Source organism: Oryza brachyantha, chromosome 11 (assembly GCF_000231095.2).
Source record: "Oryza brachyantha chromosome 11, ObraRS2, whole genome shotgun sequence".
Classification (NCBI taxonomy): domain Eukaryota; kingdom Viridiplantae; phylum Streptophyta; class Magnoliopsida; order Poales; family Poaceae; genus Oryza; species Oryza brachyantha.
The window spans coordinates 14366959-14388832 of NC_023173.2; the positions used below are offsets into that span (position 1 = coordinate 14366959).

At 38.9% G+C, this 21874-nt stretch overlaps 3 protein-coding genes across 3 annotated transcripts; all 3 read right to left on the reverse strand.

The window, feature by feature from the left end:
• Window positions 1–221: 221 nt before the first annotated feature.
• LOC102705862 (NDR1/HIN1-like protein 2) lies at window positions 222–890 on the reverse strand. Its single transcript, XM_006663494.2, has one exon. The coding sequence runs from the start codon at window positions 888–890 to the stop codon at window positions 222–224; it is 669 nt and encodes a 222-aa protein (XP_006663557.2).
• A 733-nt stretch (window positions 891–1623) lies between these two features.
• On the reverse strand, window positions 1624–6540 carry LOC102713408 (rab GTPase-activating protein 22-like). Its single transcript, XM_006662946.2, has 11 exons — window positions 6131–6540; window positions 5840–5935; window positions 5160–5263; window positions 3412–3671; window positions 3182–3304; window positions 3018–3106; window positions 2841–2946; window positions 2645–2742; window positions 2208–2468; window positions 1986–2069; window positions 1624–1877 (listed from the first exon to the last, which is right to left on the reverse strand). The coding sequence occupies exons 1-11, from the start codon at window positions 6227–6229 to the stop codon at window positions 1857–1859; spliced, it is 1341 nt and encodes a 446-aa protein (XP_006663009.1). The 5' UTR covers window positions 6230–6540; the 3' UTR covers window positions 1624–1856.
• Window positions 6541–7109: 569 nt separating this feature from the next.
• On the reverse strand, window positions 7110–17034 carry LOC102706147 (ABC transporter G family member 48). The gene is made up of 20 exons (XM_015842221.2): window positions 16585–17034; window positions 16362–16482; window positions 14169–14251; window positions 13719–13803; window positions 13342–13632; window positions 13163–13253; window positions 12083–12983; window positions 11831–11991; window positions 11603–11706; window positions 11319–11484; window positions 11088–11231; window positions 10783–10889; window positions 10322–10654; window positions 9918–10208; window positions 9754–9837; window positions 9296–9429; window positions 8913–9140; window positions 8611–8782; window positions 7969–8223; window positions 7110–7873 (listed from the first exon to the last, which is right to left on the reverse strand). The coding sequence occupies exons 1-20, from the start codon at window positions 16995–16997 to the stop codon at window positions 7604–7606; spliced, it is 4434 nt and encodes a 1477-aa protein (XP_015697707.1). The 5' UTR covers window positions 16998–17034; the 3' UTR covers window positions 7110–7603.
• Between the last annotated feature and the right edge of the window lie 4840 nt (window positions 17035–21874).

Below are 21874 nucleotides of genomic sequence, written 5' to 3' on the forward strand. Positions count from 1 at the left end.
AAGTTTATAGTGAATAATCTTCCAATGGAAGTATTTACAAATTGCAAATGGACATAGCTGAACATAAACAGAGAAAGCCACATAGAATGCATTAAAAACAATCAAATTGAACATTATGTATTACAATATTTTTCAGCTCTACATATTTATATCAGTGTCCTATTTTTTTTTATTATTATCCATCAATTTCGCTTTTTTTTTTTTGCCGTTGATCGGTGAGATCATGAGAAGTATCTGTCGCAGGCGGCGCCGACGGACTCCGGCAGCAGCTCGCCGTCGGAGCCGACGAGCATGTGGCAGTCGACGTGCATCCTCCGCCGGCCGGACTGGAAGCCGAGGGCTCCGAAGCCGCCGGTGAGGCGGAAGCGGATGGCCGTGGTGAGCTGCAGCCGCAGCGGGAGGCGGCCGGCGTGCAGCTCGGCCTGGAAGGACGGCCACGCGGCGTCGGTGGCCCTCGGCCCGACGACGTCGAGCAAGCCGGCGATGAACGTGGTGGTCTTGTTGGGCTGGTACCAGGCGGAGGCGAACGCCGGGCCGCCGGCGACGAGCACGCCGCCGTTGTCGTAGTGGACGGAGGCCTGCGTCGCGTCGTAGAGGATGCCGATGTGGCGGTTCGGGTTGCGGTCGGAGACGTTGAACGCGACCTGCTGCTGCTGCTGCGCGGCTGCGTCGCCGGGCGGCAGTGCGACGACGGCGAAGGAGACGAGGCTGAAGCGGGGGCGGTGCGGCCGGAGGCCGAGCCAGACGACGAAGAGGACGACGCCGGCGACGAGGAGCACGACGAGGAGCAGCGTGCACAGGGTGTTGGCCACCACCTTGGTGCAGCTCTCGCGGGTGTGCCGCGCCACTCGCCACTTGGCGCGGCCGCTCGCCGTCGCCGGCGGCTGCATCGATAAGATCGTTCTTCCTTCTCTCCGGCCGGCCGGCGTCTCGTTGATTAGTGGTGATTACGAGATGTTGATGACATGGATGGATGCATGCATTTGCAAGGTAGGAAGGAATCAAATTAACGGAAGCAAGATGAGCCATCTGTTGATAAAATGTGCTTGCCTTGCCGACTGAGCTAAGCTGCAACTTTAGTTTCTTCTTGGTTCCATCTCCAACCTTAGTTAACTTTGTTCCTTCTAAATACTCCAGGTGCCTAGTGGCAAGAGGCTAGCTTAGCAGCTAGCTTCATAGTTTAATCAAGTCTATGGAAAGATGTAATAACATCGGCAACACCAAATTAGTTTCATCAAATTCGCCATTGGATATATTTTTAGAGCATATTTATTCTGTGTTGGAAATGTTGATATGTTTTATAAACTTGATCAAACTTCAAATTGATTGGCTTAGGACAGACCTAAAATGGAGGGAGTCCCTTCTATGGTGAAACAAAAAGTTTTTTTGTATGGGGTTGACATAGGTCAATTAAAGATTAGGGCAAAAAGAGAAGAAAAACATTCAGTGAGATGCCATTTTGTAGAACTTATGCTCGCTGATGGTGTTCACCGACGCTACGCTAATTGTAGAACCAATCACTTGTCAGTCATAAAAGAGAGAATTTCTCAAAAATTAACTCCAATCCTGCAGACTAATGACCGACAGTACTTACTTGCCATAATCACACTAAGTATATGCAGAAGTAGAACGGTTTCTCACTCAAAAATCGGCGATCAATAATCGCATTCATTCATTAATAAATTAATGTCACAAGTAATATTCCCCGTGTGTGGTACGCTGGTTGTAGTTTAGTGGCAAGAAATTCTACCAGCCACAAATGAACCAATTTTGTACATCTTTTTTACAAACTAGGAGAAAACCAGGAGTAAGACAGAACGACTGTCAAAACCAGGAGAGCAAACCAGAGAGCGTTGTCATGGCTTCTTTCCCTGAATCTGCCGAGTGAAGTAGAGAGCAAAGATTGGTAAACCAGTAGACCATATCAAGCATTACAAGAAGTGGTAGTAAGCTGCAGTAAAAGGAAGGTGTAACAAACAGCTTACCTTTTTAAGGTACTTCCTGTGAAGTTTCAATGCAATGGCGCAAGCCTTTTTCGCATCCAAATTCCCATTAACATCGTTCAAAATCTGAAATTAATGAATGTGAGCTTTCCATGGTATTCCAAGTTAGTTTAGACTGTCCGTCATACATAAATCCAGTGAAATGATGCAGTCTGATGGATTTCTTTTCTAAAGAAGATAAAAGAATGGCTTGATCCAGCTTACCCTGATAACATCGTCAATCCCTCGAGCTTCCTGCAGAAGCTTTGCACTGTTCTCCTTCAGAACACTGGCAACCAGGAAAACGGAAATAGGAACAGGACCATCGTTTTCACTAGCCCCATTCTTCATATTCTCCCTCTCATACTTGCCAAACTGGCGCATTGATTTTACTTTTGGCTTATATCCTGGAGTCACCCCAGTTGCAGCACCAATATGTTCATACGTGGAGAACATGTCTGGATCATATTCTAGAGCCCACATCATCTGCTGGTTTCAGAAACGATTGTAATACAGCTGCAGCTACATTGGCTTTTTAGTCTTGATAATATGATTGGCGTATAAAACATTAATTGTGTTGGTTAATAGATGAGACCTCATTGGTTGAATGAATTGAATTTTAAGATTTAGCATGGCATGCCAAAATGAGATGATGTGTTTACCTCCCAAAGGTATAGAGAGTCCCCGAATGATAATTCACGCCGAAACAATACCATGAACATGCGGAATGCAAAGAGATAATCTCCCCCACCGAGGTTTTCTGCATTCAGAGATCAACATAACCAATTGCAGGGCTTAGCATCAGCAAATGGAGGTCCAGGGTTCACTGTTACAATCCTGTAAGTTTTCATTGTATACCTAGGTGGTCATGTAATTTTGGGTCAAGCACTTGAATGATAGATGCAAGGTGCTGAAGCTGGTTCTCCACCCCAACAGATTGCTGCGTGCACCTGAAATTTCCTCGCTTTATAACAAAAGTTAGTGCTAAAATTAGAAGAAACAACCCACATAAAACTGTTGGAGAAGCAGTTGTACCAGTCTACGCATTAGTCTCTCAAAGCACCAAAATGCATCTGCTTCATCGTTGAGTAGCACTATCATTGGTGAGCACAAATCACTCATTCCTGTTTAAGAATAAATGAACATGTATAAGATTATTCAGGAATTAAATAAGCATTTTTATGCAAGAGGAACCGCACCTTGACAATAACCAATTTCTTTGTCGATCCAAGCATACACAGCTAGAATATCCCATAACTTTGAAAGATTTTCTTTTTTCTCATAAAATACCATGGATCGATCAGTGCGTAATACATCAAGGCCTGTGTAACATACACACGGGCACAAAAGAAAGAAAGAAGAATAAGAATGGCCACAATGAAACAATGGCAGGGCAGGAGGAACAAAAAAATCGATGTCTAGACCTTACCAATTTGATGCAGCAGAAGCTTCCATTCGATAGTTTGTTTATCCACCACACAGTTTACAGACCTCGTCACCTCATTTTCGTTCCCACTACTGGATGAACTACCTTGCTTTGTGTGCTGGTCTGAAGTAGCTTCGAGCAAAACCAAAGGATCCATAATAGGCTTTCCATCCTCAGTTATAATTGGGGCTGTGATAATTTTACCACTACCAACATGGGAGTCCATATCTTTGCATTCTTCCTTCCATATGGCATATTGTATTCTACATAGGTTGACTGTTACAATCTTGCGGCTAAATGGATAAAACTTTTGATTGATTGATTCTTAGTTATTTCAAAATAAAAGGAAAATGCATGAAGCGCCTGGGCAAAAGGAACTGCAATTCTTATAAGTTAACCGATTTTGAGTTTGCAGTAGGATGACAAAGACGAAATCAACAAAGAAACCATATTATCTGCCCTCATCAGCACAGTCTCGCAGCCGCTGCCCAGAACCCTCCCCAAGCGCCTTCACATCCAATGGATGATCCAACAGGCCAAACCCCACCACTTGGCTGGGTCAGAATTCATTGACTCAGTCTCACATCAGCCAGAATGAAGCCGTTGTATAACCAAATAGAAGCAAGTCTTCCTTGATTTAGTGACATACATATCGACTATGAGTTCCAGGAAAGAATAAAAGCGGCAAATGGTGAGCAATGAGCTGCACTGACAAATTTCTTCTGCCAAAATTGGTGTAGTAGTTACAAGCTCAGAGATGTGGCTACACATGACATCATGGAGGACCTTGTAGTTTCTATTGAGCTCCCTTCAGGTCTATATTGTCCCCCACAATGTTGTCTGATCGGCTTATCGAACCTGATCGCCATGGCACCGATCAGGTCGATCAGGCCGATTAATCGTCGATCAGACCGATTAATCGAGTCTTTTCGGTACAGTACTACACTCTATGCAGTGTACTAGTTTGCAATATAAAATGCAATAATAGAGGAATTATTTGACGGTTAGATGGTAATTACCTTTGAGCTTTGTTGATTGAGGTGCCCATAACTCCAGATTCTAGTCCTATACTCCATATAGTTCTAAGAGACTAAAATTCTAGTCCCATACTCCATACTAAAATTCTACAAGACTAAAGACTGCCCAGCCCGACCCAAAACTCCAAAGTCACATGCTGATCGGTTGATCGCCACCCCTTCTGATCGCCCGATTAATCAGACCGAATCGTCGGCTAATCGGACGATCAGGTTTCTGATCGGCCTGATCGTTTCGAATGGCCTAATCGAGGTTAGGGGACCGATCGGCCCAATTAATCGCGATTAATCGGACGATCAGATAACATTGGTCCCCTAGATTCTTATTTAATCTGGTTAAATGATATTCAGCTAGTGCAACATTGTAAGCACTGACCTTCAATTTCCAAGGTAATATCCTCATGCAAGAGTGCATGTTGTCGCTCTACTTTTCTGGACTTTGTGACCACACTTCTGCGTCTGGTTTTTTGGCAAGGGGTTATGACTAATGAGAGCCACAGATGAGCTCAGTTGGGTTCAGTGGCCAACCAAAGGACATGACAGTACACCAAGTAAGACGCAAGAAGCACAAACAAGAGCAAGGGCAGAGCCAAGTGGTGCACATGCCTGACATGCTTCTGCAGCGAATATGGTTTTCTCTATCATGGAACAGCATGGGGATTGAAGCATTCTACTCTTTGCAAGAAAAAAAGGACAAATTTATAGAAAGTTGCTTACCTTCTTTTCTGCCTAATCTGCTCCCGCTCGTCAAAGGTGCTCCCAGGATCAAAACAGCCAAGTAAAAACTCCCAGACCTCTCCCCTGATTGTAGGATGGACACCCTAACAGAAATCAACAGATCATTACATTCATGTATACTTGGAAATATTATGCTGTTTATTTTGAGTGATGGATTCCCATGATTTTGGTTAGGGATAGACACAGGTTACTCTGTGGACATATAGTATTGAATTGTTAACCGATCCCTTGTCAAATAGGGACTAACTGACCCGTGTTCAATCACTGAAGCACAATTGAGTGAGGTGATCCATTCTAGTTGAACTAAAGTTCCCATAATGAAGGATATTTGAGTCAATTTTCTTTCACATTAATGTGTTTAAAAATTCCTAGAACAGCAGTTAATATGGGACGGAGGGAGTAGCTTACTGGTTAAACTAGAGTGCGGCAATGGTTATCCACCGAGTGACCCCGGGCTTATGCTTAATTTCAATGGAATGACTCCATTCCTTGTTTCTTGTAATTAAACATGTGCATTTGAGGGGCTAACCAATTCCATTCCTTAAACGTACCATATCACATTAGATAACCTCCCAGGAAAATATAAAGTTTTTTATATCGCAGAAATGACAAAGGGGCACCAAGACAGAAGCTTTTCATAGAAGAAGGATTCAATTTACCCCTTTCTGTATCCGGTTCAGAACTGAAGCAATATCCAAACGGCCCTCAGGCGTAAACGCAGCATGCCACTTCCGAACGCTCAATGTTTTCCCAACCTGAAATTAATGGCAGAGGATAAATCAATCAACACCCCATAGATGTCTGAATTAATTGCTCAGACACAAAAAAAACTAAACCTTTGAAATCTAAAAGATTAACTCGCACCGAAGGAAGATACACAAGCAAGTAGATTAATTAAACAAGTAATTAATGGGGAGGAGGAAGAGATCGGGGGAACTAAAAGGCGAGACCTTGATCTTGAACTTAGTCTCGGGGACCTTGTTGGTGCAATCCGAGCGAATCTGGTAGAACCCATCTGCAACCTCCCCTTTGCCCGCTCTTCTCAGCATCCTCTTTCCTCCGCCCCTCCAATCGCAACCAAATTGCTCGATCTTTCTCCCCACCTTTCTAGTTTCTACCTCCAGCAGCAGCGACAGCGGCGAATCAAAGAAGCAAGAAATCGAAGAACGGATTCGACAGATCAAGGAGTCACGAGAAGCAAGAAAGACTCCGGCTTTTGGTCAGCTGGACCGGATTGGTTGACGGGTAACGGATCGGGGAGAACTAGCGAAGAAGATGCGTTGAGGTAGTTTGGGTTTCCGGGTGGTTCGGGCGTTCGGCTGCTGCAGTTCCGGCTTCGCTGTACTGTACTCCTGGTGTCTCGGGCCTTGTTTGGCAGAAGGGGAGGAAAAAAAAAATCCTTTTTAGAGTAGTTGATTTGGAGAACTGCTGCTGTAAGGGATCCCGTTACAGAAAACATGTTTAGGCCATGTTCGTCACAAGAGGATTGAAGAAGATTAAAAAAAGATTTATTCAATAACTTACGGTGTGGAATTATTCCTACTCAATCCTCTCCAATCCCTCTCTCTTGGGGAATAAAAGAACAAGGCGTTAATGATCATGATCGCACTCTCCCCGTGCCGCAATGAGTTGATTTGTCGTACGCGTATTTTTTCTCCATTCTCAATATATTTTTTTATTTACTCATTTTCGACAAAATAAAAAAAAATGCCGTCCTATGCGATGAGAAAAAATAGAGAGCGTCCACATCACGTGCCTCTTGTGCGATACTGAAAAATTGAGAGCAAATAGCGTATGTGTGATACGGATGGAAGAAATGAGTTGGGAGGAGCAAACTAGGAACAAAAAAGCACTAAAATAGAGTTAACAGCCAAATAGTAAAATAACAAACTGCACAAGCATTTGGATGATATTTGGGTGAAGCCCATTTACATAATGGCATTTCAGCGAATCCCTTTGTTTACAATGGTAGATATGCAATTTTCTCCCTATTTACTCCTCCTCTAGGGTACATTAGAGTCCCTTCGTGTCATAGAATTCTAGATGCAAAGTTGTTAACATTGCTGAACAAGACCAACAACTAGAAATGTATGTACACTAATTGTAAAATTACATTTGCCTTAGACGACATATTTTTACACTCATGTGCTAGTTTTTATAATTCTGTATTAAGTATATACAGTCTAGGATGGTTCATCAATTGGCAAGTGGGAGAAGAAATCATAACTAGGACATGGAATATAATTGATGTACATATTGATACATGAAGTGAATGTTTACAAACTATAACATGCTACGTATACTAGTCCTAAGTTAACTAAGTCGTTGTGTCATGCCACAGTGGTATTGTGTAGTAGCTCCTTTAGTTGTAAATGGCATCAATGACCAAACATAATGCCATTCTAAGCCATAGCGAACCATCTCTATCGTTTCTGGAAGTTGAGATACTTGATGGAATAACCAAAGATGAAGAAGAAGACAATGATGTAGCCAAAATGGGCAAGCACAACATAACCGAGAAAACTATGTCGCATGCCTAGGTTTTCCTCCAAGAATTGCTTCACTACCTTAGAGTTCCCACCAGGAATCGAAAGCAAATCACCATTTTTACCAAATTGTGATGTCACGACACCATAGATGGTCCACGACACAGGGTTTGCCCAGTAGTACCATCTCCACCAAATCGGTATTAACTGCATCAATACGCACCGACTCAATCAGACAATAGAGCCAATCTAGTAAACAATATATAACAATAAGAAATTAAAGCATTTTTCTTCTTGCTTACCGGCCTAACAAGGATAAACCCAGCAAAAAGATTCCATAGAGGAAGTACAAAGGATATGAGAATATTTGCGAGCATTGCAGATGGAGTCAATGCCACCAACATCATCCCAAACAATGTGAAATAGTTGAAGCTCGCAACTATAAAGAACATGAAATAGAAGAATTTATCGACTTTCCATTCATATCCTATCGTTGCGTAGATGACAACAGTGTATAGAATCCCCTGTAAGATGTTATAGATGACCTCCACGCATGCCTGCGTAAATCAACCCTTAATTAAAAATCATATTGTAATTTCCACACCATCTTTGTTTCTTTGTTGGTTTTCGACCAATACATTATCAATCTCAATGGATATAATTGATTTAGATTATTATGTGATAATATATATATATATATATATATATATATCCTTATATTTCGATATAAACCATAAAAATATCTATAAGTACCTTAGATAAAAAATATGGAGGCATTTTGTTAAGTTTTTAGTAGACAAAGGACCGGCCTACACACTGCTCTTTAGCAATGTGCTTTTGTCCTTATGTTTGAGAAAATATCTAGTGCTACTTCTCTCTCCAAGATTTATTTGATTCATGTTTTACCCTATGCACCCAAACAATCAGCATGTTAAAGATTTTACCTGGGCAAATGCATAAGACAATGGAGAGTACATCCCTGCTGCCCTTTCACGGTAGAAGACTGTTCGCTCGATTGACACAATAGGTTGAACTGTGATACAATTGGCAGCTCCAAGGAAGAAGGTAGCAGCATAAGTGGCTCCAAGCAAATTACTCAAATCTTGTTGGGAGGATCTGCCCATATAGAAAAGAAATCAAACATATTTAAAAGCATTAGTGTGCACTAAAGAATCTATAGTATAGCACCACTAATTCCATTAGCATCTATATATGTCAAGCATAGCACAACAGTATAGGATCATACATTTTAGTTCCTTTTTGCCAAAACACCGTGCCAAATACAAGGCCATTGAGCATTGTCATAAGATAACGCATGGCATTGTATGGTGGATTCTTCCAATAAGAGTGATATTGCTTCCAAAAGTTTGCAATCCATTGATTATAGAAATTTTGAGAATACTTAGTAGGAAATGACAGATCCTGATATCCTGGAGGGGGAGTGCTCAATTCCTTGATTAGCTCTTGGTTTTTCCTGGAGATATTTATGAAAATCGAATTTAAAGTCAGTAAAAACATTGACAACAATACTATTTCTTTTTTTGTTTGGAATCCATACTTGTTTCAATGTAAAAAAAACATCAATAGTTAAAAGATGACAAAATTAGGATTTCAATTGAGGCTACTTACTTGTAAAGCTCAGAACTAGCATAAATTTCAGCAAAATTTACATTGAGGCGAGCCTCGGCTATAGGGGAGGTAACTTCTAGCATCCAGGTTGCAGGATTATATCCCTCTGTGATTTTCGGAACACCTGGAATTGTCTGCAGGGTGAAAATAACCTCATGAAATGTCACACATACAGTTTGTCATGCATACCTATAAACATTTATCATTTGGTAACATTTCCAATCTCATTGACCATATTGTGAGTAAGATATGTGATTCAACTCAGCATGTAAAGAAATAACACCATTTTAATAATAGTAATAACTATGATGATCATAACAACATGAACAACAATAATAACATCAATAACAATAATAGAAGGCTGCCATATTTCTAATTAATTAAGAGGAAATAAAAAACCATTGTTATGGACAAAGTGGATCATGCACACTAGTTGTAATTAAGAAAAAATGGATTACCTCAAAATATTCAACTAATTTATGAGAGTGGCGACCAAGTTCACCGGCATAAATAACTTGCCCTCCTCGTTTCAATAGAAGAAGCTGGAGTAGAAATAATTGTGAGTTATGTAATTAGATAAAAAGTTTTTAGAATTTCATGCACACAGAGAAATGAGAGGGACCTCATCAAAAGACTCAAAAATATCAATGCTGGGCTGATGAATTGTGCAAACTACAGTACGCCCTGTGTTGACCGTATTTCTGACGGTTCGCATGACAATTGCTGCAGCTCTAGCATCAAGTCCAGAAGTTGGCTCATCCATAAATATTACTGAAGGGTTTGCTACCAGCTCCACGGCAATTGTGAGTCTCTTTCTTTGTTCGGTTGATAATCCACTAACTCCAGGAAGACCCACCATAGCATTGCGCAACACATCAAGTTCTACAAGGGACATGACTTCATCCACGAACATCTAGATGTGGTTAAAAAGTTTAGTTAAAATCAGTTGAATTACTGTTTGGGAATTTCAAAGACATAGAGCTCTATAACAGAACATAATGAGTGAAAATATAGTTCAGTAAATACCTTTCTCGTATTGGTGTAAACATCTGAGGAAAGACGCAGCCATGCTGAGTAGAGAATGGATTCATATACAGTAACATTTGGTGAATGGATATCAGTCTGTTCACAGTAACCACTGATGCGTGCAAAAGTTTCTTGTTTCTTGGGATAACCAGAGAGGATAATTTCTCCTTCAATTGCTCCACTAGTTTTCCTTCCTGCTAAGACATCCATTAGAGTGGTCTTGCCAGCTCCACTCACACCAACCAATGCTGTTAGAACACCTGGCCTGAAAACTCCACTAATATCAGAGAGCAATTGAAGACGACTTTCTGTGAAACCTTGCTCCCTCATTTCCTGCAATAATTAACAACAAAAAAATGTTAACCTTAGATTAATTTTAACTACAATATTAATTTTGTCGAAGCCAGAACTCATATTTTTACTACTCTAGCATGATAATTCTGAGAGGGAGGTAAGCTTACTGCTGGCATATCCACGTAGTAGTTCACATGGTTGAAACAAAGTGAAAGGGGTTGGAATGGCAATACAATTTGTGATCGAATTTGCCGATTTGTTGATCTGCTACCATCTGTTGAGCAAAAATAAGTGCTAATGTTTATTTTGATGTCAAACTACTTAATAAAGCATCAATAGTCTTGTTCATTATCAAGCCTACAATAGTATAGTCTTGAGTTTGAGAAAATTATCACCAAAAACTAATAATAATCGTGAGTTTGAGAACATTATCAAGCCTACTATAGTATAATATGGATATATAAGGTCTCACTCATGGGGATCGACGATGTTGCAGATGCATTGTCGGCTCCATTGTTGTGTACAATTTGGGACATTTGCTGTTCATTTTTTGCTTTCATGTCTATCTTATTTTCACTATCTTCATCTGAAACTACTGTGTTTGAGCTGCCACCAGCTGGGAGAAATAATTTATACAAAGATAAGTATTTGCATTAGTATGACATGAAAGCAACAACACAATGGTTAAAACAATGGTGCTTACGACTCAAGTATGTAAGGGCCAAAATGTATAAGATATTGAATAATACAAGGAATCCTATAAGGGCTCCAATGGAAATCCAAAACCCTGCATCGGTTGTAAATAAGTCTTTGGATTTAAGAATAGCCTTGCCGACTGTTGGTGCATCAATCGTTGCATCTGTATTTGGCTGTAGAAGAAACAATGCTCATCATTTGTTGAAAAGACATGGCATTAACAATAGTAGGAAATATGAGTTCCCTCTAAATGGGAGAAGAGAGATATAAAAAATGACACACAAAACTTACAAGTGCCCATCTACTAGCAAGGAATTCATTGACTGATATTGCTTGTTGACTATACATCATAGGAGATGCCCAGTAACCCCAAATCCACCATGGTTTGATGTCATCTGCAATGCCAAATCAAATTGGGAGAGTAAATTTAGTATCTTTCATAAAAATAAATGACAACTGTTGTTTCCGTATTCTTTGTGCTTATGAAATGCAAATGAATTTACATGATAGCATACTTACTTCTTGGTATGAGAAAACCTCCAAAGATGAAGACAATAAGCAACACAAACATACCAAAAGTATTGGCCACAACCATTGTTTTCAGAATAGCACCAAGAAACCGGAACATAGCCATTGCCATTTGGTGAGTAACAAAGAAAGCTATAAACTGACGAAAGAACCTACAATCAATAGATAGAACAACTAATTAATGTAACTTAATTTGTGCATTTAATATTGAAAATTGAAGAAAAAACTACACAAAGTTGTTACCTTCCTGCAGAGGGTGCAAATCCCATCTCATAGTATGTGAGCACAACCCATACCGCAGCCTCAACAAGAGAAACAGGAATTTTAAGGACAATGTTTGCTAATCCAAAGGTCCATGCAGGGAAGAACAAAAAATCTCTATGTTTGTAGAACACTGGAAGCTTCTTTATGGTTAGTTGTAGCTCAGCAAAGCCATTGAACAAGATGGTGATCAAACTAAAAGTGAGAGCCCCAAGAAATTTTGTGCTATCAGCGATGGTCCCACTAGGCATCTTTGTCCTAAGGAACACAGTCATGCACATGAAACCAAGGATGATCAATTGGGTGACCTTGAAAATATAGATGAAGGAGTTACGCTTCATCAACAACCACTCTCTTGACATCACTGCCCTGAGTGATTCCCAACTGGATAGCCCATACTTGGTAGTTGTCAATGCAGCTGGATGTGTTTTAGATTTGTCATAAGCAATTTGCAGTTCCTTCTGCATTTTCTGACCCACATGGAATGATTTGAAACGATCTGCAAACTCTGGGACTGACACATACCGATATTGTTCATGGTCACGGTACCAGTACTGCTGTTGGTCTTTCTTGGAGGTGACCTCTTGAAGGAAGTCAGCAATTCCTTTTCTTTCAGGGCACCGAAAACCAGCATTTTCAAAGAATTCCAATATGTTCTCGCGTGGTCCATGATAGACTATATATCCTTCTGATAGTAGAATTATGTCGTCGAAAAGATTGTATGTCTCCGGTGGTGGCTGGAGGAGGGAGATCATCACAGTCTCATTCATCACATGTACCAAATGTCCAATAAACTTTACAATCTCAAATGTGCTAGAGCTATCTAGACCGGTGGATATTTCATCCATGAACAATGCCCGTGCTGGCCCTGTTAACATCTCCCCTGCCACCAAAGAGGTTAAAGAAGTTGTAATCCTAGACAATTACATGGTTAACCTAGAGTAGACAAATGGTTTGAAATTTAATTAACAACAAATGATTTCAACCACTACATCTTGTTTAGCGGAAGTAGTGTACAGAGTTTGAACTTTGAATATACGTTTTGAATGCATATATATATACCTGTTGTCACACGCTTCTTTTGTCCACCAGAAATTCCTCTAATCATCTCATCCCCAATAATAATATCAGCACAAATGTCCAAACCAAGTGCCTACATATCAAGGTAAATTGACAAAAGTGAGTCTTTTTTCTATCAGCCTCAGACAAATCCACAGATGTAGCAGAATGACCAGTCTCACCTTCAAAGTAACATCTGTAATGATATTTGTTTGATGCCCTTGCACTGCAGTAGCCTTCATGAAAGCATCAATCTCAGGATCCGGCTTAATGCCTGCATTACGCTCTCTCCTGGCGAGTTCTGCAAGCATGTCATATCTTGCACCAATGCCTAAGCATCTCCGAGAGAAATCCAATGTCTCTCTTACAGTCATCTCTGCATTGTGAAGGTCATACTGACTGACATACGCACTCGTCCTCTCAGGATAGAACTCAGAAAATGTGTGTCCACAGTAAGTGATATCGCCTGAGACCTAAGCAGGTTATAACAGGGTGAATAGGCAGCAAGTGGTAGGAATATAATTCATTAGTAGTATGTAAGAAGTTTGAGATGAAATACCTTGAGGTTTTTATCAAGCTTTCCTGTAAGTGCTCGCATAAGTGTGCTCTTTCCAGAGGATGGAGGTCCAAGAAGAAGTGTCATTCTGAAGAGAGAAAAAATAGATGAGTTCAATACTTACTTTTTTTTTAGAATAAAAGTATTTGGGAATTACTCTCTATGGTTTTTTTTATTTGAAGCCATTGACTTTTGACTCTATGTGTAATGATTCGTCTTATTTAAATCTTTTATGCAAATATGTGAAATTATAAGTCATGTTTTTAATAAACAAAACAAATCATAACAAAATAATTAGAGTGGGTTTAGTAATAAAACAAATCATAATAAAATAATTAATAATTATGTAATTATTTTAATAAAACCAATGATAAAAATAAACTTAAAAGTCAACGACGTCAAATTTAGAGAAAAAAAAAACGAACAGAGTGCTTGAGTAGCATATGGTTGTACCTGGATGGTTTGAGGATGCCACTAACTTGCTGCAATATGTTAATGTTCCTCTTGTTTGAGGAACCAAATCGTCCGATAAGACCCTGTCACGTTTTTGAAAAACAAAATCATCATATTCTATCCATCACACTCCCGAAAATTAATTACTTGGCACACAAGATCGCTACAGCCTGCCACCATAATATTTAGGCCAAATATTGCTAGATGGACATGCTTACATACCACTGGGGCAACGTACACGCACACATACACCACACTAATAAACCTATGAGTACTGTATCATCTTACACATGCTCTGCGTTTGTATTTTGAAAAAAGAAGAAGAAGAAAGAGATGCATGAAGACCAGTAGCAAAGCTCATGCCCTTTAATTTGCTCCGTAATGACGTCAAAGGTTAATTGATGAGCTAGCGACACTTAGGCCGCGTTCGGCATCATCGCTTAGTTAACTAAGCCGCCCTCGTTTTCCACGCGCACGCTTACTGAACTGCTAAATGGTGTATTTTTTGTAAAAAATTTTATAGGAAAGTTATTTTAAAAAATCATATTAATCTATTTTATATTTTTTAATAATTAATTAATTATGTACTAATCAATCACTATGTTTTCCGTGCCAGAGCATAAGTTAACTTATGCCCCCTCCCAAATGTGGCCTTACTGGTCCCCGGTACTCCATCTGTATTTTTTGTTAAGATGACACCGTTGATTTTTTCACATGTTTGACTATTTTGTCTTATTAAAATAATTATAAAAATATATAAAAATTTAGCTATAATTAAAATATATTTAATAATAAATCTAATCAAAACAAATAATAATTACACATATTTTTTAATATGATAAATGGTCAAACATACGAGACTCATCTATTAAAATAGACAAGGAGCAGTATCTAGTTCGCTTAAGCAAAACTACTCCAGATTAGGAATTATATTGATTGGTATTTAAACTCTTGGATCGAGCTAGCGATCGAGTGACACGTCGTACGAGTCAGATACATAGCCGATAGAATATGCATGAACCCTAGATATATAATTAAGGTAGCTGCTGTGCTTTGCTGGAGATTTTTGCAACAACGCCATGTCCCATGTGCAGTGCATTCCTGCAGCTGGATAGCTAGAGATTCTAGAAGATTTTTTCCCCATTTTCTTTTGATGGAGAGGTTCTAGAAGGTTTGACACACATCGAAGGTGTCCATACATCGTTGCTAGCTATGCATGTGCAGGTGACGACATGACTATCCCTGAATATTTAATTAAAAACAAACACAAGACTTGCTGGCTAATGGATATCATTTGAAGTTAGTAGCTAGATGCCATGCATTTGATTAATTAAAAAGTACATGGAGATTATCTTAGTTCGTGTGAGAGTCCAACCATGGGATTGCGCCCATTAATTAATTATCAGGAGACACGTCAACATCTTGTTTCACCATTCCCACTAATGAAGCAAAAAATAAAATGGACTAAGACAAGGAAAGGAATCTGTTATAGATGTGATTGTCTTCTTTTTTTTATCCGAATGGTTGAATGGATGATTGATTTGTAATAATTGTTGGAGGGTACAAACAGATGAGTTAACTATTATAAAATTTTAAATATTGTAAGGACTGAATTTAAGACGTTTATGGATTTTGGAAGCGTGAATATTCATCCATTCATCCTTTAAGTATAAAGAACGAGGTTGAACAGCATAAATTTAAATTCAATGATGCGACGCACGTCTGCTGCTAACTAATTCTCTCCTTTGCAGTACATATATTAATTCTGTTGCTAACTACTCCGTATTTCTTATTGTACCTAATTAAAATTCTATCTATTTAGAAAAATAACCCAAAATCCTTTCAAGAATATAAGATAACCCTAACGAGTACTACGTAAAGTGGCTTTATCAACCGCAACAAAAAATTGAATTCCGAAATTTAAATTCAGAGTTATCATTTCTTTTTCGTAATCATAGTCTATTTTTTTAGCTTGGTTTTTAAACCGCAGATAATTCAAATATGAAAAAATTACCCACAAATCCTGCTTTTATTTACTTTTGTTACCAGCCTAATATTTAAGCTCAACCGATCATCAGCTACAGTGTTGTCAACAGAAAGATGTTGACTAACGATGAGATGGCGGCACGATGAACAATCAATCCAATCAACGTGTAATTCACCAGCTCAAGCTGCAGGTGTGTGTGTGTGTACCTGGAAGACGTTGGTGGCGGCGTTGGTCAGCGTGGGGAGCGCGCGGCTGCCGACGAACACGTCGGCCTGGATCGACAGCTGCTCGTACCGCACCTCGATCGTCGGGAGCTCGATGCCCACCCTGCATGTTCACCGTCGCCGGCCATGGCCGCCATTAATTTAATTACAGCAAGGAAGCAGCTCGATCGAACACATGTAGTTATCCATGGCCATGGTGATGTACATGTCTAAGCGGTCCCTGAGGCGGCGGAGGAACCGCTCGCTGTCGTCCTGGAAGACGCGGTCGAGGAGGGCGCGGCCGAGGTTGCCGGCGGCGACCTTCTGGATGTCGACGAGCTCCATCTTGCCACCTGCTGCGGCGGCGGCAACCGCCGCGTTGCCGTCGTCGTGGCCGCCGTGGAGGAGGGCGCTCTGGATGACGCCGCGGCGCATGCGGTCGTAGGTGGGGAGCTTCTCCAGCGCCGCCCACCGGAGGTTCTCCTCGTCGTCGTCGTGCCCCTGCTGCGACTGCGCGCGCCCGAAGGGGTCCTCCGCCTCCACCTGCCGGAACGACTGCGAGATGGAGGAGCCCCAGCTCATGCTCCGCCGGCTCCCCGACGGCGCCACCGCCATCGTCGTCTCCGGCGCCGACGCCATCGATCCTAGCTCGCTCTCGAGCTCGGCTTACTTGCCACTCAATCTACCTAGCTCTCTAGGCAGCATTGCAATCTACTCCACTATATAAGTAGAGAGCCCACATGCAGCATAAGCTGGCCGCCATGACATAAGAGCAAACCTCACTAGCAGCCCCCCTCTCCTTTGAAAATTATACACTTTGTTTTTTAAGAAAATAATCTTACAGTATTTTCACACGAATTAAGCCGCATTTGGCAATCCAGCTAAATAACCAAGATTCCCTCGTTTTTTGCATACATGCTTTCCGAACCACTAAATGGTGTATTTTTGTGAAAATTTTCTGTAGAAAAGTTGTTTTGAAAAAATCATATTAATCTATTTTATAGTATTTAATAATTAATTAATTATATACTAATCTTTTACTATGTTTTTCGTACCGGATAACTAACCCATCACCGGTCTTCTACCGAACGCCGCAGCCTTTAGTCTGTCTATAATAATTATAAGAACTTTAACAACAAATTCCCGCGTTCGAAACGGTCTTTAGTTTTTATAAATCAAATATACGACTAGTACTAGCTTAAACCTTGGACCCAGATATCTTATAGATCGATGTATATGAAGTTGTAAGAATACATATATGTGGTTTCCTAATTTTGGTTTAATATGTCCTTGCTCGAGGTTTAAAGTGCATATGATGTAGCTTGAGCGTTGACATTCCTGATGAAGATGAGAAGAATTATGTATTTGGGCATGTTCTCTATGATATATCCATAAATCTTCTCCTGCTGCTTCCTAATTAGATTGGGGAGGATGATGATTAGAACATTAGAAAGTGACTATGATTTTGGGAGATACTATAGCAAAATAACATATTAGTTCAAAAATTCTCGCCGTCATGAACAGAATGTTAGCACCCGAGCTAAATATTTGCACTTACTATCTGGGTTATACAGTAAATCAAGATTATTAATTTAAATGGATATAATATAAACTTATGGACCTAGATGACACCCCGCTCCAGGTCTAAGTATCAACCATATATTTTAATTTAGTTTCTCTAAAACAAAAAGAATTAATAGGGTCCCAGCCTCCCAGTAAAATTGACAAATACTCCATCCGTTTCATAACGTAATATGTTTATTTTTTTTGATCGTAACGTTTAACCATTCGTCATATTCAAAAAATTATGAAAATATCATTTATTTTGCTCGTGACTTACTTTATTATCAAAAGAACTTTAAGCACAACTTATCATTTTTTATATTTGTATTAATTTTTAAATAAGGTGTTGCAACTTAAAAAAAAATCAAATATCTTAGTTACAAAGCAAAACGGATGCAGCAGTACAAGCTGAGCATGTACCCGGCGGGCGGTGGCGTCCAATCCGTAAACATAAGAAAACGGGTCTAGGGCTACGAGAGAGTCAAGCTTCAGCACTTTTAATTAATTTGGTGTAGGAACGTGTGGCCCAACACCTGATCTAATCGGCGATTACTCGAGATACTCTCCTCCTTGATCCATGAGCTTTACCCCATGGTAGACTTGTCTTTGCATGCCTGCCTCAAGGCTCTTCTATTTTTAAATATTTTAATGGTGTTGATTATTAAACGTGATGTTTAGTTTAGTTTAACCGTTTAGCCGCCGTACGTCTAGCTAAGAATATATAGGTACTCCCTCCATCCCAAATTTATTATCATATAAGAGAAAAAGAAAAATTTTAAATTAATCATCATATAAGAGAACATAACCTACCATGTATTAATTGCAGTGTGAAAACTTCTTTGGTTCACATGCACATTAATTTGGGATAGAGGGAGTATCATTTATCTTGATGTACGTAATTTAGGCTTCGATTGAGAATGGTTTTTTGTGTAAATTATGTTTTGAATATATTTGTACTAATTTGAAAATAATATATAATCAAACACCAAATGTCATATTCGAAAAGTTAAGATGGTTATGCATACATGCTATTGTTTTTAAACTGTATTCTTTGACTATAAAATACCCTCTTGTTTGAAATCCTCCATGCATGTTGATTCCTGCAATTAATTGCTTCCATCACACACCTGATCTCGCACGATGCACGTGACTAATAATCAAGAGACTAATTAATAGGGGAAAGGGAGGCAAATTTAGGAGCTAAAAAGCTCCTAACGTCATCCTTTTCTATATATTCTGCCACACTGGATGTCCAAGTGATCATAACCATAAATGAAGTTTTTTATAATGAAATAGTATAATGCATCAAAATATCTTTTATTACTGATGGGATGCAGTAGTTAATTTAGTTAAATTAGTAGTTATTAAAAATTACATGCTGATTAACCTATACGCTCGTAACTCTAATTGTCCCACACCCGCTCTATGGTGTGGGGAGACCTTAATTATGGGATACTTTTGATCCAATGATTATTATGAAAATTTTGTAGGTCCCAAATCCTAAAGACTTTTTATCCTAATTAAAGTTGTCTATTTGAAACATATGGTTATTGGAGGTTGCCAAATTCCTTAATAAATTATTTAGCATATGAGTTCAAACCTCATTTTATTTTTTTTCTTTATTAGCTAGGACCCTTTCAAATCTCCATATCATTTTTCTGTGAGCGATTTAAACAAACGATCCATCAAATTTCCGTGATTGCAATTTGTACTGGATTTGTTGCTACATACTGCGTAACATTCAGTTCTTCGTTTTTTCCCCTATTAATTCTTGTATTTTCTAAAATCTCGTGTTTCAAAAGAGCCCTAACTATAGCTGATGGTTTGAATGGTCGTTACAGATAGACCACTGTCGTGCATACAGAGTATATATATATATATATATATATACACACACACGATGGATGCATGACATATATACATATTCTTAATTTTTGGATCATCACAAAAAGAAGAGACAAAACGAGTCGATCAGCAAAATTGGAGAATCATGGAGAGATCGATGCAATGTACGCACTTGCGTCAGCATCAACAATAATTAGAATTGAAGTACTGTAGGTGTGTTGTACTTAGCTGGATTAAATTATATATATGGACGATTTTAAAGAGTTGGGTACTGTACATGCTAGTTAATTGTTACGTGGCACCGTGCGGCGCTTTTTCAATAAATATATAATTGTGTACGAAAATATTATTACATGATTGATTGGCTTGGACTAGTCGTCCTGGCGGCTTATTTACCCAGTCAAACAAGCATGCACGCACGTATGTTGGAAAAAGTATTGTTTTTTAGACTAGTTATTGCATACAGAAATATACATCGTGCCTGGTTTGTTGCGTGACGTCCAAGTAGTTAGGCAAAAGCCAAGAAAAATTGAATATATATATATAAATGTGTCATTGACTAATTATTAATTACTATCTTTTATATATATATATATAAGTTAAAAATATGATAGATGAAAAATGCAAGATGAAATATTATATGATTTTTTATATCCATTTAATGGTGTAAATGATTTAATTAACTATTAAAAGTTGAAAAATAAACTTTACGAATATTAGATGATAAACTTCTATATAGAATTTTTTTCTGCAAAACACATACCATTCGGTAGTTTGGATATTGTACGCGTAAGAGTCAAGAAAAACTCTATAAAACAGAACACATCCATTGCACCATATGTCCATACCAGAATAAACAAGTTTTAGAGCTGAGCATGGTGAAGATGGTGAAATTAAATTGGAGAATCTTGTGATTGATTGGGAGGACCAAGCAGATAAGTAAATTTACCGGTGAAAGTCTGTGATTGGTTGAAAAGAATAATGATGTACAAGTTATTATATTTCAAATAAAAAATGAATGCTAGAAGATGCAATATATATTTTTGGTATGAACGGAGTACATACTTCTGTTATTTTTTTAACCGCACAAATTGTTATGATAATTAAGATAAGACATTTAATTAGATATAATTATGATTGATTGAGACGGGAAATTAGTTGGAGAATTAGCTATACTTAGGTTAAAAGTTAAAGGCCAAAAATAGCTGTAATGTGGAATAGATGTAGTACTGTATAAACCTGACCTTTTAGTTATTTTCCGTGCATATAAATCCAGGCATGTTGGACATTTGCATATGTACCTCCTCATGTCATTTCATCCGAATTAGCTCAAAATCCAATTTGCGCACTAAAACCTCACAATTAATTTAGCTAGAAAGATATAATGGTTGGTTAAATGAATCGTATTATCATAGCTGTAGATCTATATTTAACATCATGAGGTATGTTTAAGACCCACCTATATACTCTATATGTTGTGAAAATTGAGACTTCAAACTGAATACAGTTATGGATTCTAATATTCAGACATCAAAACATGAGAAGCACAACTTTAGACTAGCTACAACCCGATCAGTGCAAATCGATATTTATTAATCATGAACATTTTTGGGTTAAATCACAGAAAATTCCTTTAAATATCTACATGTACAGCAGTTGTGTAACGTACGGCGGGTTGGTGTGACCAGTGAGATTTTTTTTCATCAAGACCTGAATTTGTTTTTTTGAAGAATCTTATTCACATGTTTCAACTGTGTTGGATCAAGATACAATTAATTAAAGGGTAGGTGGCCCAAGTCAGAGCATGAAAATGAGACTTTTCCGTAGTGTTCAGGACTAGCTACGGCTGGCTGGCAGAGCTTTCAAAGGGCAGGAAATAATAAACATCCAATCAGCAGCACAATACTGAACTAATTAATGAAAGTTAAAATTAACACCTGTGGAAATAGGGCAAGAGCATTGCTAGCTGTTCACTGCTACTCCCAATGGTCAAAAACATTTGACCAATATTTTGATATTCGAGACCAAACATGCGTGCGTAAATTGATTTAACTATAAACGTATCCAGATAAGATTTCTCCAAATAAAAGAAAGGCATGTAGACATGT